Source organism: Sprattus sprattus (assembly GCF_963457725.1).
Source record: "Sprattus sprattus genome assembly, chromosome: 6".
Classification (NCBI taxonomy): domain Eukaryota; kingdom Metazoa; phylum Chordata; class Actinopteri; order Clupeiformes; family Clupeidae; genus Sprattus; species Sprattus sprattus.
In genome coordinates, this window is record NC_137925.1 from 9,982,664 (window position 1) to 10,000,683 (window position 18,020).

The 18,020-nt window shown below is 41.7% G+C and overlaps 1 protein-coding gene across 1 annotated transcript; it reads right to left on the reverse strand.

The window, feature by feature from the left end:
- Positions 1-5,452: 5,452 nt before the first annotated feature.
- Positions 5,453-17,158, reverse strand: LOC308367496 (multidrug and toxin extrusion protein 1-like; the record flags this gene model as incomplete). The annotated part of the gene is made up of 17 exons (XM_080841431.1): positions 5,453-5,761; positions 6,070-6,204; positions 6,347-6,441; positions 6,642-6,774; positions 7,059-7,128; positions 7,243-7,318; positions 7,494-7,602; positions 9,269-9,336; positions 9,544-9,657; positions 11,509-11,606; positions 11,886-11,983; positions 12,384-12,428; positions 13,210-13,252; positions 13,471-13,619; positions 14,383-14,451; positions 16,404-16,505; positions 16,988-17,158. 17 exons carry the CDS (start codon positions 17,156-17,158, stop codon positions 5,453-5,455), a joined length of 1,884 nt encoding a protein of 627 aa, XP_080697557.1.
- Between the last annotated feature and the right edge of the window lie 862 nt (positions 17,159-18,020).

Sequence of the window (18,020 nt, forward strand, 5' to 3'; positions counted from 1 at the left end):
GTGTGTGAGATGAGTGACTCTCTGTGTGACAGACTTCTATGAGTAGCTTGATGGATGTGTAAAACCATTGTACATGAAGAGTATTGATGACTGTCATGGAAGCATGACATGCGTTCCCCTCCTAAATAGCCTGACCTACATTATACAGTCATTTGAAATGTAGCAGCTAATATCAGTTATTCAAGGGTGTTTGATTTCAAACAGCACTGGCTGCATAACATCTATTTTTAATGTTTAACGTAGACTATTACAGCTGCACCAGGGTTACTGACACCAGTAGATGGCACCAGATTAATGAAATAGCCAGAGCAAAAACCAAAAAGTTTCGCCCACCTTGATGCATTCCAGCTGGTTTATTCTCGGTGAGATTCTTCTGTGTTCTGTTCCTCTCTGCCTCTGCTGACTTCTAGATTCTGATTGAATCCACTCCATCGCTATTGCTTAGCAACATAAATGGAATCTGCAGCGTGCTTTTATGATGTCACACTTGACTAATACTTTCGTGTTGTCATACAAGGTACTGATGTCAGTAAACATATGGCACCTATTGACTTACAGGCGAAATCCACGACTTTCTTAGCGTTATTAAATTATTTGATGTATTTTATTTAAGCAATAAGCCCCAAGAGGCCGTGCTTTGCGCTGATTTTAGAACAGGTAAGGGAGTTGTTAGGCACGACGCGAAGCGGAGTGCCGTTAAACCCCCTTACCTGTTCTAAAATCAGCGCAAAGCACGGACTCGCGGGGCTTATTGCTTTTCTAAACCTGTTACTACACATATTTGATATGGTTTCATAAATAAAGACAATTCAATTTAAGAAACAATAGTTTAATGATAAACTGACATTCTTCCGCCACTTAAAATTATAGTTCCTAAATAAATCGTTGCCACGCAACCCTTGAAGCAACGCAACAGCCAGATGGAACACTGGGTATGAAATGCGCTATATGAATGCCTTGCCATTCGCTGCGCAGTAATATGGAATGTAATCAGGTCAAATTGTAAGGTAATGCTGGATTTTACAACGGCTTTTAGCCAATCAATCACGATCAAGGATTTGAACAATCAGGTTTAGAAAAATGTTTCTTCAATATAGGTATTTTATTTTACGTTGTATCAGTCGCATCCCCATCAACATGGTCACTTGTGACACTTTAGAGATTTATTTCAGGACCTGTTCTAAAATCCAAACAGGCACCGACTGTTTCAGCTAGAAGTTTATTGACAGTCCTAGTCCCAGATAAACCATAAAACATTACATTTCGTTTCTTATTAGTTTTACAAATGACAGAACAACTCTTCTCTATTGTCATTGCTGGGGATCCGTTGGTAAGTGGCTAAAGTGCTAGTTAGCTGCTACCGCTAGGTAACGTCACAGGTGATTCCCCAGAGAAATATGACTTCCCCGGCATTGGACACGTTACTGTTTCATATTATTTTTAAAGTTTAGGCGCACATAATCATTACTATAAAGATATATTGTGTAAGCTTACATCGGACAGATTACGTGGAAATGGTCCAATGTAAGATTACATGATGATAACACAATAAACTAGAAAATGCATTTCCTGAAGGAAATACCAGTGCATGAAATGCAAAAGTTAAGAAAGAACGAATAAAAGAAAAGAAAAGTGAAAGAAGGAAGGAAGAAAGGAAAGAACAGTAAAAGAAGGAAAGAAGAGTGGAAGAAGGAAAGAAGAAAGAAAAGAAGAGTGAAGAAAGGAAAGAAGAGTGGAAGAAGGGAAGAAGAGTTAAAGAAGGAAAGAAGAAATAAAAGAAGAGTAAAAGAAAGAAAGAAGCGTGGAAGAAGGGAAGAAGAAAAGAAAGAAGAAAAGAAGAAAGGAAAGAAGAGAGGAAGAAACAAAGAAGTAAGGAAAGAAGAGGGAACAAGAGTGGCTCTGGATAAAGACAGTAAAGAGAGAGTAAAAATATTGAAAGAAGGAGAGAAAAAATAGTGAAGCAGAGAGATGGAGTGTGAGAGAAAGTAGAGGGATAGAGAGAAAGAAGGAGAGAGAGAAAAAAGTAGAGTATGGAAGGTGTCTATTAATATTCCTAGTTATACAGTTGAATGGAGAGGGACAGAGAGAAGAGGAGCCTTGGCGCGGGTGCCAGTGAAGCACAGGTGCAAGCCAGTTTAATGACCCTATTATGATGTCATAATGGCCCAATGTAAGTCAATGGGAAAATTTAGATTCGTTACTTCTTAAAAAGTATAAAGTTTTGAAAAGTGAAAACATAGCATAAGTGTCCTTTACAAGACCTACGCAGCAAAGTTTGAATGAAGTTTCTACGTTAAGCGGTTCAAGCTGAATTAATCGCAGAAGTCGGTACAAAGAATAATAAGCAGAAGAATAAGAAGCCTAGGCATAACAATACAGGGCATTTCATGCACTGTAATAATGGAGCCGTTTTTGATACCGAAAATTTCACGAGTAGAAGAATCATGTGACGTTGAAGAACAAAAAGGAATGCATCAGGTATCTGCATTTTATTAGAAGAAGAGGGACGTCGTGATTAAAGAGATGAACCCTACACCTCAACTGAGGGTGCTAGCCATTCTTTGAGAAGTAAAGTTTTATTGTACAATGATACAGTGATCTAGCTCTGATTATTGTGGTTTTGAGTGCCTTCTGTTTTGTTTCATTCACTTTTAAAAGGGGCCTTTATCTTTACACATCTCCAACACACAGCTGGTCCTCAGACGTGGTGGGGCCGTCTTCGTCATGCTCCTCATCCTCGCTGCAGGGATCCTGATCAATGAGATGCTCACGGGCCACCTCAGGAGAAACTGAATCTGATGGAGGCATGTTTACAGTATAGCACAGTGCACACACACACACACACACACAGACACAGACACAGACCGGAGAGAGGCAACAATTCAAGACACGGATACAAACACCACACACACACACACACACACACACACAACTAGAGAGACCTTCAAGGAAAGCTGGGCTTGTTAACTGAATGTAGTTCCATACTAACAGCCTTGCAGATCAGACGGGGAAACCTGTTGAATAATGAGCAGTAAAACAAGGAAAGAGTGTCTTTTCACACTAGTCATTCAGGCTTCAATCCATCCTGTCAAGGAGTTCTGCTGGCGTATGTCTAGAGAGAGTCACGAGAGGCGCTGTGTGCTCCTGAAATCATAGAAGTCTAAGGTGAGGAACTGTAAGAGGCACAGCTGCTGGGAGATACAGTGCCCTCCACAAATATTGGCACCCCTAGTGAATATGAGCAAAACAGGCTATGAAAAAAAAAAATGACAAAAATGATTGAAATAAAAAAGAAACTGTTGACATTAAATAAATATTTTCCCCAAAAACATGTGTGCCACAATTATTGGCACCCCTAGAAAAATCTTGTAATAAAAATCTAACTGAAGTATAATTCCAGTCATGTTTTACATTTTTAAGTTCACCTGTTTGATAAGGAACTCCTAGAGGTCAACCATGACTTCCTGTTCCACTGGCGTACAAATATGAGGCAACACAGGCCAAATTCCATTAGTGATTCATCACTATGAGAAAGACCCAAGAACACAGTGACGATCTGCGACGGAAAGTTGTTGCACAAATCAAGAAATGGACACAAGAAAATCTCTAAACAGTTGAATATACCCATTTCCACTATCATGGAAAAACTTAAGAAGTTTAAAGCGACAGGAGATGTAAGGAATCAGACTGGAAAAGGACCTGTCTGTAAATTGACCCCACGCACCGTGAGGAGGATGGTTCGACTGGCAAAATAATCTCCAAGTATCAAAGCTGGAGAATTGTAGAACTTAGTTGAGTCTTGGGGTCAGAATGTCTCCAAAACTACCATCAAACGCCACCTACATCACCACAAGTTGTTTTGGAGGGTTGCCAGAAAAAAGCCTCTGCTGTCAATTTACAACAAACTAAAGCGCCTACAGCAGGGACGTGCACAGGAATTTTGAAGGGCAGTTGCTCTGCCCTGGAAAAAAGGGGCAACACAATATTTTTTTCACCGCCGCTGACCCGCCCCGTCATGTTATCGCAAATGTTCACAATGTCATTTTAAACTCTCACTAACCGCCGCTGCCGCTCCCCCATCATCTGGGCGCAAATATATATATATATATATATCCTTCGGAGGGGCAACTTCAGTCGAAGAGGGCAAACGGGCAGTTGCCCAAGCAACCTTAGCACACTCCTTTGCACAACCCTGGCCTACAGTTAGCCAAATGTAAGTCAGACTTTCAAAGGGGCCGAGTTATATGGTCAGATGAGACCAAAATAAAGCTTTTTGGCAACAAACATCAAAGGTGGGTTTGGCGTCGACAGAAAGATAGCCATACAGAAGAGCACCCCATACCCTATATGAAGTATGGTGACGGATCTTTGATGTTGTGGGGCTGTTTTTCTTCCAAAGGCCCTGGACATCTTGTTAGGATACATGGTATCATGGTATTGCAGATATTAAATGAAAATCTAACAGCCCCCTCCAGTAAGCTATAAATGGGATGTGGTTGGACCTTCCAGTGATCCAAAGCACACCTCAAAATCAACACAAAAATGGTTCACCGAACGCAAAATAAAGGTTTTGCCATGGCCATCAAAGTCCCCGACCTAAACCCCATAGAAAATCTGTGGGATGAGCTGAAGCCTAGTCTACAAACATTGACCTCAGAATCTGAAGGATCTTGAGAGATACTGCATGTAGGAATGGTCTCAGATCCCGTGCCATGTGTTCACCAACCTCATCACGCATTATAGGAGAAGACTCAGAGCTGTTATCTTGGCAAAGGGAGGCTGCACAAAACATTAAATAAGGGGTGCCAATAATTGTGGCACACATGTTTGGGGGAAAAATATTTATTTAATGTAAACATTTTTTTAAAGTTAAGTTTTTTTTTTTCTTTCAATAATTTTACTTCAATGAAAAGGTAAGATTTTTGTGAATATTTTGAGTGAAAGACCAAGAGGATAAACAGCAAAGACATATTTTTTCATAGCCTGATTTGCTCATTTTTCACTAGGGGTGCCAATATTTGTGGAGGGCACTGTAAGAGCGCGTAGGAATATTTAAAGATGCAGTTCTAATCCAGTGCTCTTTTTGTCAGATTCAGCTAAATGCTCCTCATGATCCTCTGGCTGGACACAGTCCTGGCGTGTGAATGGGAGACAAACATAGTGGCTCACACGAACCATAAACAAGTCAATCAACACCCTGCTTCAGGAACATGGAATGGAAGGGTGTCATTACATTGGCTGTTGAGCTCAAATATCAACAACCTTTCGCCACCTTTGTTTGAAGAAGAAGTACATTTACAATGGAACCCTCTGTATCAAAAATGTGCAGGTCTTCTTTGCAGTATCACGTCCAAAAAAGAAATACTGAAACACATACCCCCTAAAAAAGATCCTTGAGAGTCAGGATCAGTGCCCTTCCAGAGGTTACTCAGATGAGGCTCATCCATGTATCCTAGAAGGGTGAAGTGGGATCGGGTAGGACGGTTGGGAAAGCTGTGGTGTTTCCCCACTCCAGTGTCCAGTTAGCCGGCTGGATGTGAAACCGCTCCGGCGTGTATTCCAGGTGGATCACCACCCCGACGGCCAGAGCCAAAATGGCCGCCAGCAGAGCCAGTCCTCTGCGCAGTACTAGCTGTGTGACGGGGAGCTGTGGTGGCGTCTGCACCTCCCCTCCATCCTTCCCGCTCTCTAACCGGCCCTGGTCCTCAGTGCTCACCGCCGCATAGCCGCTCTCCTTGGAGCAGGAGCTGGCAGTGAACACCTGGGGACAGAGAGAGGGATGGAGGACAACGAGGGAGACATCGTTAGGGTAGAGTGTGTAGCCCTGATGAGCTTTCATTGTAGCTTAGCAACAGGGATTGTCTGACTAGCCTAATTTACCTCAGTTGAGTGTGCACAAAATAATCAAAACATGTTAAACTTTGTAGATAAACTAAAAGGATCATATTGATGTTTGAAGTATAAATTAGCCTTAACAGACATCACAAATAACACAACTACTCTAAGGAGTGGTGTGTGTGGGTTTTTGGGTTGACTGGGATGGACCATCAGGGCTACCCTAGCTCTCACCGTTGCCCCAGTGTCAGGGCTCTTCTGTGGGGCCTCCGAGGCCTCGGGCACCAGCGCGTCCACCTCAGCCTGGCCGATTGGGGGCCTCTGCACCACACACGTCACCTTCCCAACTCTCCCAGCACGCTTCTGAGCCTGGGATGGATGACATGATGGATGACATGATGTGTTTACAGGTTTGTGCATCAGTTGATTTCTGAACGGTGTGCCAAAGGAGAAACCAAACCCTTTAAACAGTTCCTGCTATCAGTCTCCATAGAGACGATGGAATACTCGCCTCCTCCGTCACCTTCCTCCAGTCTTGTTTGAAGATGAGGGTGATGAAGAAGCAGGCTTGCAGAATGATACAAATGAAAAAGCCAAGCCACAGACCTGGGGAGAGAAACAAAGGATAGGGGGTATGGCAAATGAGAAAAAAAGAGAAATCCACCCACTTTATATGAAACATCTACATTATAATGGATTGATATTGTGGGACATGAAGATAAACTTTGTGACTCGAAGATGAAAATGAGGAGTACAATGTGTAACCACAGCCTATGATGTCTGTGTGAGTCTTTCAGCTGGAATACCTAATATTCGGAGGCCAGCTTTGAACATGAGTGCTATGCACACTGGCAGACCAATGAAGTAGTAAGTAACGAAATTGAAAAGGGCAGCAATCTTCTGCTTCCCCGAGCCCACCAGGATCCCAGAGCTCACACACTGCAGTGAACAGCACATGGGAGGAAAAGAAAATGGAGATTAAATCAGGGTACCATTTGAGAGTGAAGCAGTGGTCATGGTGACGAGGCAATCGTAGAATAGACTTAAAACCAACATTTGGATTAAAAATACATTATATACAGAACACCTCCATTGCCTACGCCTGTTTTTTTTTTTTTTTTTTTTACTTGAAAACAAAAACAAACGAAAACAAACAATTGGTTAATGATTTAACATGACTTTTTAAACAGTAAATTATTTGTAGTAGAGGGCAAACAACTAACCACAAGAGAGTCGAAGAACTGGAAGAATACGAAGAGAGTCAGATTCCTGGAGACGATCGCCACAATGTTCCTGTAAAAAATCTGAGAAAGTCAACTTTCAGACATGTCATTGCCAAAATGTAACGTCTCTTAGTATTTTGACATATGGCACCGTCCCCGTATGAAAATACACATGACAACTCACACATCAGTGGTGAAGATGTGGCCAACAAAAGACTTGATTGAAGCTATCACAATGCCCTGAAACACCGCCAGCACTCCTGCCGAATGTGAAATGTGATGTTTCCATCATTTCACTGTTAGTTAGTTTCATGTGGACAGTGATTTATCATTAATGGTGGATGAATGGATGGAATGCTTAGATAGCATAAGACAGATGAACGGATGGATGGATGGATGGATGGATGGAGAGAGAAAGAGAGAGATACTACTCACCAACGAGCACGAAAACAACCTTACATGTGATCAGAGCCCTGGTCTGGTCCCCTGCACCCAGTGCGTTCCCCACACGCACACATGCTGCAGTCTGGATTCCTAGAGGGAACTGAAGAGGAATACAGAGTCGGTACGAAACACAATATGCATGTCTGTCTAGAGTCAGTACAGTGTCAGTACGAAACACAATATGCATGTCTGTCTAGAGTCAGTACAGTGTCAGTATGAAACACAATATGCATGTCTGTCTAGAGTCAGTACAGTGTCAGTGTGAAACACAATATGCATGTCTGTCTAGAGTCAGTACAGTGTCAGTACGAAACACAATATGCATGTCTGTCTAGAGTCAGTACAGTGTCAGTGTGAAACACAATATGCATGTCTGTCTAGAGTCAGTACAGTGTCAGTACGAAACACAATATGCATGTCTGTCTAGAGTCAGTACAGTGTCAGTGTGAAACACAATATGCATGTCTGTCTAGAGTCAGTACAGTGTCAGTACGAAACACAATATGCATGTCTGTCTAGAGTCAGTACAGTGTCCGTATGAAACACAATATGCATGTCTGTCTAGAGTCAGTACAGTGTCAGTATGAAACACAATATGCATGTCTGTCTATAGTCAGTACAGTGTCAGTATAAACGCAATAAGCATGTCTGTCCAGAGTCAGAACAAAGCCAGTTGCAGTCAGCTCAACTTGCCTCACAGCTACTACTTTAAGAAACTTGGGGTATAAGTTTATTCATATTTAAGTTTTATAATATATATACAGCTGCGGAAAAGATTAAGAGACCACTTCAAAATTATCAGTTTCTCTGGTTTTACTATTTATTGGTATGAGTTAAAGTAAAGTTCACATTTTAGTTTTATTCTATAAATATACATTTCTACCAAATTTCAAATAAAAATATTTTCATTTAGACCATTTATTTGCAGAAAAATGACGATTGGTCAAAATAGCAAAATAAATGGAATGTTTTCAGATCTCGAATAATGCAAATAAAACAAGGTCATATTCATTCTTAAACTACACAATACTAATGCTTTAACTTAGGTAGAGATCAGAAATCAATATCCGGAAACGCCGCATCTTTTTTGTTATTTTGACCAATTGTAATTTTTCTGCAAATAATGCTCTAAATGACAGTATTTAGTGTGCTTGCCCGAAGGGAAGCACACTATTGTTCTTCATAAATTTTCTTTATTCCGCCCGTTTTTCTTGCATCGAATCAGGCCTCGCTCGTTCAAGGTACAGACGCCGTTCAAACACCGAAACGTCGGGCCCGATCCGGTGCAACCTGCTATATCTTTTCGTGGCGGTTCTCCTTGCCACTCCTTTTTTATTCCTCTTTTTTATTCCTCTTTTTCATCACCTTTTTCTCTCATAGACTAACATGGGGGAATCTTGAGCCATTGTGACGTCACCCACTCTAGGACAAGAGACGTTGTTTCTGTAACACGGCGGTGGCATCAAAATAAATAAATGACTAGCTGGGCTGAGAGTTTCCATCAAGACCACCATCAAGCTTTATATCATGATACAGTAGTAGCAATAGCTAAAGCGGTCTCTTAATTTTTTCCGCGGCTGTATATATAGATACGTATGTGGATATCCTAAAAGAATCAACCATATACCATCTGCCTCACTGCAGTTTACAGCCAATAAGTCTCTCCGCCATGATATGGGTGTCATTAAAGTGTTTGCCTGGCTCTCTGGACAGAATAGACTACTGCCTACTAAGCTGCTGTATATGACCCCTGGGTGGACACTTACCATGTATGATATAGTCGCCAGTTCCCCAAACACATGATTCGCTGCCAAATCCACCTCACCCAGCATTCCTAACCAAAAGAGATACAGAGAAGGGCGTAGGGATGGAGAAAGGAAGAGAGATTTTTCATTTCTAAAAACATCACTTTAGATTTAAATGATCCTTTACATTGGTATGTATTTCTTGAAGGAGGGGAGAGTGATCATCCCCTACATCCATGTATTAATGCTCACTCTTATTATCTCACTCTCACACACACACACAAACACACACACACCTACGAGGAAGCCTCCAATCTCATAGATCCACCACTCGAAGTAAGTCATGAGAGTGCTAGGGATGGCCAGCTGCATGTAGGAGCCCCACTCCTGCAGAGATGCATTGGACCAGCCTGCACAGAGGGACCAACATGAACATTACTGTGTGTGTGTGTGTGTGTGTGTGTGTCTGTCTGTCTGTTTGGGAAAGAGAGGTACAGGGAGAAAGAGTGTGTCTGAGAGTTAGAGTGTGCGTATATGTGTTTCTGCGTGTCTGGTCTTGTGTTCAGCAGACACACGCTGGGGCAAACCGAACCCTATCCCTCCAGTGTCAGTGATCGGGTCAGTGGTGTGTTTGTGATCGGGTCAGTGGTGTGTTTGTGATCGGGTCAGTGGTGTGTTTGTGATCGGGTCAGTGGTGTGTTTGTGATCGGGTCAGTGGTGTGTTTGTGATCGGGTCAGTGGTGTGTTTGTGATCGGGTCAGTGGTGTGTTTGTGATCGGGTCAGTGGTGTGTTTGTGATCGGGTCAGTGGTGTGTTTGTGATCGGGTCAGTGGTGTGTTTGTGATCGGGTCAGTGGTGTGTTTGTGATCGGGTCAGTGGTGTGTTTGTGATCGGGTCAGTGGTGTGTTTGTGATCGGGTCAGTGGTGTGTTTGTGGAGGATAGCTTCCGTTTCCCTTTCTCTTCTTTCCCCTCAGTGGGCCATCTGAAGAGAGCACCAGGGGGATAGCACTGCAGTGCCAATGTTTATCCATGTGTTTGATAAATATCGCCCAGAGAAAGGTTGTTTACATCGATGTAACCACAGGTATCGTTAGTGATGCTCTTCTCCATACACGTGTGACTGTGTGCCCTCACACTTCAGTTTGTCTGGGTGTGCATGTACAGTGCATTTAGAAAGTATTCAGACCCCTTCACTTTCATATGGTGTTATGTTGCAGCCTTATGCTAACATGGTTTACACACAATGACCCATAATGACAAAGCGAAGTATTCAGACCCTTCATTCAGTGTTAAGTTGAAGCACCGTTGGCAGCGCTTAAAGCCTTGAGTCTTCTTGGGGATGTTGAGGTCTCTTCAGAGATGTTCCATTGGGTTCAAGTCAGGTATTTGGCTGGGCCACTCAAGGACATTCACAGAGATGTCCCTAAGCCCCTCCTGAATTGTCTTGGCTGTGTGGGTAGGGTCAAAGTCCTGTTGGAAGGTGAACCTTCAGTCCAGTCTGAGGTCCTGAGTGCTCTAGACTAGGTTTTCATTAAGGGTGTCTCCGCACTTTGCTCTGTTCAGCTTTCTCTCAACTCTGTCGTCCATTCCCTGCCACTAAACACCCCCACAGCATGGTGCTGCCACCACCATGCTTCACCGTTGGGATGGTATCGGGCAGGTGATGAGTAGTGGCTGGTTTTTGGTTCTTGGCCCTGCTGTGAAACCCTATATAAACAGGTGTGTGCATTTCCAAATAATGTCCAATCAACTGACTGACTATAGGGGAGAGTGGAGTGATTTGTGCCAGCGGGGAAGTTGTTTAATGGCACAACTTACCCTGCACCGGGGGCAAGTTGTGCCACGAGACCACTTTTTTTTCAGAAAGCTATATTTCTTAAATACTATATTTCAGATCCAAAGTTATTGTTCCCAAGGATGCACCACATCCTGAAATATATGTACATCTTTTAGTAGGAAGCATTACTGTCATGGCCTCCCTTAAAAGTCACTTTAAGTAAAAACGGGCACATCTCAACCCACTCTCCCCTACTCTAATCAAGACATGGGAAACACTTGAGCCAAGTGTCATAGCAAAGGCAAAAATGTCTAAAATCCTGTTTTGGCTTTGTCATTGTGAGGTATTAAGTGAATTCATTTAAATGATATTAGCATAAGGCTGCAGCATAACAAAATGTGTGTGTGTGTGTGTGTGTGTGTGTGTGTGTGTGTGTGTGTGTCAGTTTGTGCGTGTTTGTCAGTGTGTGCACGTGTGTTTTACCTCCCCATGTCTTCAGATGAAGCTTCTTCCAACGGATATAGCCAAACAAGAGAAGGCAATGGATGATCTGGGACAAACTGGAGGCTACAGCAGAGCCCCTAAAGCATGAGGGAGAGACCCAATGACATCCTTCACATTCACTGCACCATACTCTCAACAAAGACTTTGTGTCCCTCATACCATACAAATTAATTTTGAGTTACATGAAAAACTCGATTTACATCAACAAATAGTTTAATACTTTGTAGACCTTTGAAGAGGTTTTTGGGTGAAAGTAAGCATTTCTAGTAGCAGTAGTTTTTGTTCTCCAAATTATTATTTAGTTTAAGCTATATACATACTAGGTTATTGTGTCCATTTATGTATAGAACACCTACTTTACTCCCAGATCCATCTGGAAAATGAGGATGTAGTTGATGGCAATATTGCAGACAACAGCAACAGCGGCTGTGTACAACTGAGGCAATATGATGCCCTGGGTGAAAAATAATCCAGTTTCAATGCCCAGTTAAGGTTAATATGTTTCATAGTCATGAGTAGCCTACATACCGTAACCAACGCTAAGAGAGCTTTTATGATAACGTCATATGAATGTAGGTGACATGAATGTTTGTCACATGAACAACTGAAAAACTGATTTTCAGAGATAAAATATACGGTACACCTCAGGAGCCCATAGCAAATAACTGACATGTTTTACTTTTACACTAGGTGGCACTGTACACAAGAAAAACATTAATATTAATTTCCTTGTTCCTTAATTGTTCCGTGTGACAGATACTTCTCAATATGAGGAGGCAAATGAAAAATATCAACCTGATCCTATCCACCTTGGCTACATTTATTAAGACTGACTTGATACAGACATACAGTACCTGATTTTGAAGGTAAGACACCTGCAGCTGATGCAGGAACGTGGCCTGCCAAGATACAGATAGAGTTAGATTAGTGAGCATGACATATTAATATTAGTGCTGTCAAACGATTAAAATATTTAATTGTGATTAATCGCATTTTTGTCATAGTTAACTCAAAATTAATCGCGATTAAATTCATCAAAATTAATCGCGATCGCGAATTTTATCTATTCTTAATGCCCCTTCAATTATTTTGTTCCATCATTTGTATTTTATTTTAATGCTGTTATCAACATGGAAAAGTGGATTGGCTTGCTTTAAGCAATGTTTTATTTTATTGAAAAACAACATTGCCAAACAGGGCGGTACAAAATTAAATTATAAAGTGCACATTTAAGATAAACAAGGACTCAGCCTATAGTGCAGTTAAACCATGGCTTAATATTTTTTGCTGCCTGTTGACATTTTCAGACAACAGTGAAGCTTGCTTCTTTTGCACAACACAACTTTTAAAGGTAAACTTTCTATTCAGAAGCTTTTTATCATCATTTCGCTGTATCGCGCTCATCATTCACTCAAACGTGACGTTAGCCTACTACAAAGTTTGGGAGGGCAAAATAACGTAAATCTAAAAAAAAATAAAAAATATTAACGGCGTTAAAATGGGTTCGCGTTAACGCCGTTAATAACGCGTTAAACTGACAGCACTAATTAATATAGTATGAACATATATGACACAAAACCTTGGGCTCCATCTTTTTCATCCATTATGAAATGTATCTAGTAGGATGTGAGAGGTTTGTTTGGGTTTTCTGTCACATAGGTCAGATCAGTCAAGACTTACTGGAACAGCAGGCAAGTAGGCCAAGGCATACAGCTGTGCAATCCTGAAACAGAAGGAACACCAAACATAAACAGATGTGAGCTTTTCCACAACATTCAGGTTTATATAAAGAACATGATATAAGTATACAGTTGTCTGCAGGAGTGCTCCATGTGGAAATAACCTCATTATTGTATTAATTACCAGCACATAATGAGTCATGATTTGATCCCATGACCTGTCAGTTCTGCGCTTTAGCAGGCGGTGCTATAGCGCACTCACCTGGCCACCTCTGGTTCCTGCTTCATGGCCAGCATCATGCTCTCAGTATTGATGAGGATGGCCCAGCAGGGCAGGCAGAACAGCAGTAGAATCAGTATGCTCCTCTGGAGGATCTCACCCACTCGCTTCAGGTTCTTACTGCCAAAGGTCTAAACACAACAAAGAAAGGTAAACACATACTCACTGTACATACATGCTGTGCAAGCATACAGACAGACTGATAGGTCATGCATACATAAGTAGCAGACATGGGAGTGAGATGTTGCCTTGCAATTATTTCAGTAATTCCCTTAATTGGCACATAATTGTCAACACTGTTGTTATGGTGACAAATCCAGTACCTGTGCCATTTCATTCCTTAATCTACAAAATCCTTTATCTATAAAATCAACTGAAAAAACCCTTTTGATAATCTTTTGGAATAAAGGGGTTCACAATCTCCACAAGGCGTGATAAAAACCTTGTGTTGCTCCATGCTTAACCAATCCTTCCATCCAATCCATCCAACTATCTTGACTAAAAACTACCAGTGACTAGTCTTTACGCACAGATATGGACATACCACATATTCATACCAAAACAATAGGGGTCTCAAATTATACACATCATTATTAACATAAACTGAAATTAACATACTGTATATCTTAAAAGGTAATATTCGATAACAATTTTGTACAAAATAATTCTAAAAATATTCTCCATGGCTCTAACAGCTGTCAAATTGTAATGCATCAGATGAGACTGCTTTATTGCTCTATTTCCCCATCTGTGCTGTGGGAGGACTTTACAAAGGAAACATCTGACCATGATAGTGACATGTCATACTCCTCTTTTACCTTTTCAAGCTCAAAACTAGAATCACAAAACTGTCTACAATGAAACTGCCATGTGTAAGCCCAGAGTGTACCTGACCTGAGAGACGAGTGTATCACAGGCCAAAGCCAAGCCAATCCCTGTAGCGGTTGTGGTGAAGTTGATTGTCTGGGAGTCAAAAGGAGAAGACAAGTTTCTTTCAGCAAGTTCTTTCAGCAAGACGCTCTTTTCATGTCAAAACATGTCAAAACAGGTTTTCAGGTATAACTACAAGTGATGTTGAAACACATTGAAAAGGCTTGAAATTCCTGGCAATGTCTTACATTGGTTGCTAAATGTTTGACAGATAAAACTGTTATTTTGGCGATGATATGGTATGCTAATTATTATTTATACTACATTTGGTCATTCACAAGAGCGTTTATCCAAAACACAAATTTTCTACTAGAACTACACTGTGTGCACAATTATTAGGCAAGTTGTATTTTTGAGGATTCATTTTATTATTGAACAACTACAGTGCTCTCGGTCAATACAAAATGTCAATAACCTCAAACCTGAATATTTAAGAAAGTAAAAGTGAGGTTTTGGTTTTCTTAGGAGAATATCTATGTCTGCACAATTATTGGGCAACTATGAGTGTGCAGAATTATTATGCAACTAAATGAAAAACGACAAATTCCCCATCTCACTTGTCTATTTTCATCTGTTTAAGTAAGAATAATAAACAAACAGCTCAAAATATACAAATAAACATTTCTGACATTTAAAAAAATAAAAATAATTGACCAATAAAGTCACCCTTCTTTTCAATAACAGTAACAAGCCTTCCATTCATGGAGTCTGGCAGTTTCTTGATCTGTTGACGATCAACGTTTTGTGCAGCAGCAACCACAGCCTCCCAGACACTGTTCAGAGTGGTGTACTGTTTTCCTGCACTGTAAATCTCCTGTTTAAGAAGGCTCCACAAGTTCTCAATAGGGTTTGGGTCAGGTGAGGAAGGGGGCCATGTATTATTCTTTCATCTTTAAGGCCTTTACTGGCTAGCCACGCAGTGGAGTACTTCGATGCATGCGCTGGAGCATTGTCCTGCATAAAAATCATGGTCTTTTTGAAAGATGCAGACTTTTTCCTGTACCACTGCTTGAGGAAAGTGTCTTCTTAAAACTTGCAGTAGGTTTGAGAGTTGATTTTGAGTCCATTTCACTAATTTCAACCCAAAACGGTCCAATTAGCTCATCTTTAATAATACCAGCCCATACCAGTACCCCACCTCCAACTTGCTGGCATCTGAGTCGAAGTGGAACTCTGCCCGTTACTGATCCAGCCACGGGCCCATCCATCTGGTCCGTCAAGAGACACTCTGATCTCATCAGTCCATATCACCTTTGAAAAATCTGTCTTCAGATAGTTCTTGGCCCAGTCTTGACGTCTTAACTTATGTGTCTTGTTCAGTGGTGGTCGGGTTTAAGCCTCCCTTACCTTGGCCATGTCTCTGAGCACTGAACATCTTGTACTTCTGGGCACTCCAGGTAGGTCGCAAGTCTGGAATATGACAGCACTGGATGATAATGGGTTCCTGGTAGCTTCACATTTGATTCTTCTCAAATCTTTGGCAGTTAATTTGCGTCTTTTTTTCTCAACACGTTTCTTGTGACCCTGTCGACTATTTGCAACAAAACCTTTGACGGTTCTGTGTTCACGCGCCAATATCTTAATAATTTCAAGAGTGCTGCATCCCTCTGAAAGACTTTATACAATGTTTGTCTTTTCAGAGTCAGTTAAATCTCTTTTTTGGCCCATTTTGCCTTAGGAAAAGAAACTGCCTAATAATTATGCACACCTTGATATAGGGTGTTGATCTCCTTAGGCCACACCCTCCCTCATTTCACAGATACATAACACCTGATATGCTTGCATCCAATAAGCATTCAAGTTTATACAGCTTGGAGTTGGAAAATTTGCATAAAAATAATGATATGGTCAAAATACTCACTTGCCTAATAATTGTGCACACAGTGTATAATCTTCTACAAATATGAAAGGGAAACTAAATGTGTAACGGCAACAAGAGCAGACACTGATGTATGTCCACTTGGAGAGGGTCATGGGTATATTACCGAATTGGCCAGAGCATATCCTGCCAGCTCTGTGTTTCCAAGGTGACCACACGCTATGGAGATGACAAAGGGCAGGAGGAAGTTCAGGATGTGAGATAGGAGCTGAACATGGACAGAGAGACAGACAGGGTGCCAAGGAAACAGGGATTCAGTGAGGAATTGTGTTTTCATTTTTAATACACACACACACAAAAAGAGATCACAGTTTCCCCAAGAAATACTAACAATTTTAATATCTAAGCAATATTCCATGGTCACTGGTAATGATTCTGTTTTAATATCAGAAATTCCTGAAAACATGGAAATACTTCATCAATGTATCTATTTTATACATTCAAACAAGTTCCTCCTTTAGCATCCCATCAGCACTTGTACAATACTCTGACTGATTCATCCCTTTGTCCAGAGTCTCCTGTGACTGGAAAAGTGTCCACCTCTTACTTTCCCACACTTGCCTGTGTGTCCACCTTAACCCCTGGTGTTAAAGGCTGTAACATAAGAGTCCCAGTGTTTGGCCCTCTGTGTGTGTGTGTGTGTGTGTGTGTGTGTGTGTGTGTGTGTGTATGTGTGTGTCCAACACTCACCAGAGGTCCTGACAGGATGAGGACATGATAGAGCTCCTCTCTGTAGGCCAGGGGCAGCAGGCGTCTCAGCCAGCCGTAGCGGAAGAGTTTACTGCTGGCTGCCGTCTCCTCGGTGAGCTGCCCGGCGCCCGGCTGCACTCCCGGGGCCTCTGGAATCCCTGCTTCATCCATTCACCTGTAGCCGTGGCCACCCCAGGTAATTAAATAGTTCAGGCGCCAGGCAGGCCCAAAATCCTGCCACTTGATTGGGGTGATACCGTCAGCTATTTAACGGAATACTAAATGTAAAATAAAGAGACACAGCTCAGAAATGGCTTTAAACGTACCTCGTACTTATTTACTCAATACATCACACAATAAACACATTATCAAACATCACACAATAAAGACATTATCAAACATCACACGATTCTCCCCTTTAACCCACGTTATGACAAAACACTAAATAAACAAAACAATGCACTTTAAACAAACGGTGTGTTTGCGGTTGTATGTGTGGGTGCGTGCGTGTAAGGTTATGTTGTTTATGTAGGGTGAAGCAGCTTGAGAGTAAGGAAGTATAGAGCAAGTGGCTCTTCAGTATGGAAACTCAGCTTAGCTTGAGTATGAAAATAGAGCAAGGTGCTCTCCCGTGTGTAAACTCACGGCACGTTCGCTTTCCCCAAGGATCTGCCCCGGTCCTACGAAAATAGAACGGCAGGTTTTCGGATTTCCAAGGTCCGTGATTATTTCCCGTGTTTGTAAATTGTCGGCTTCTCAGTGTGGGTCAGTGTTGCATCGGGAGGACTTCTCCAGACCACGATTCCAGCACTATTTAGGTAGGCAATTCGCCACGTAATCCCATCTACTTTCGAACTCCTTCAGGCTCAGTTTTCACTCTCTGCTCCGTCTGTGTGTTTGTTTGTCTCACTCACTTTCTGAACTCCGCCATTGTTTCCGAGAGTAAACTTTATGTATAGGAACCACCATAGACATATATGTCTAATGTCTATGCGAACCACTCCCACATTGACCCTGACCTTGAATTGGCAGT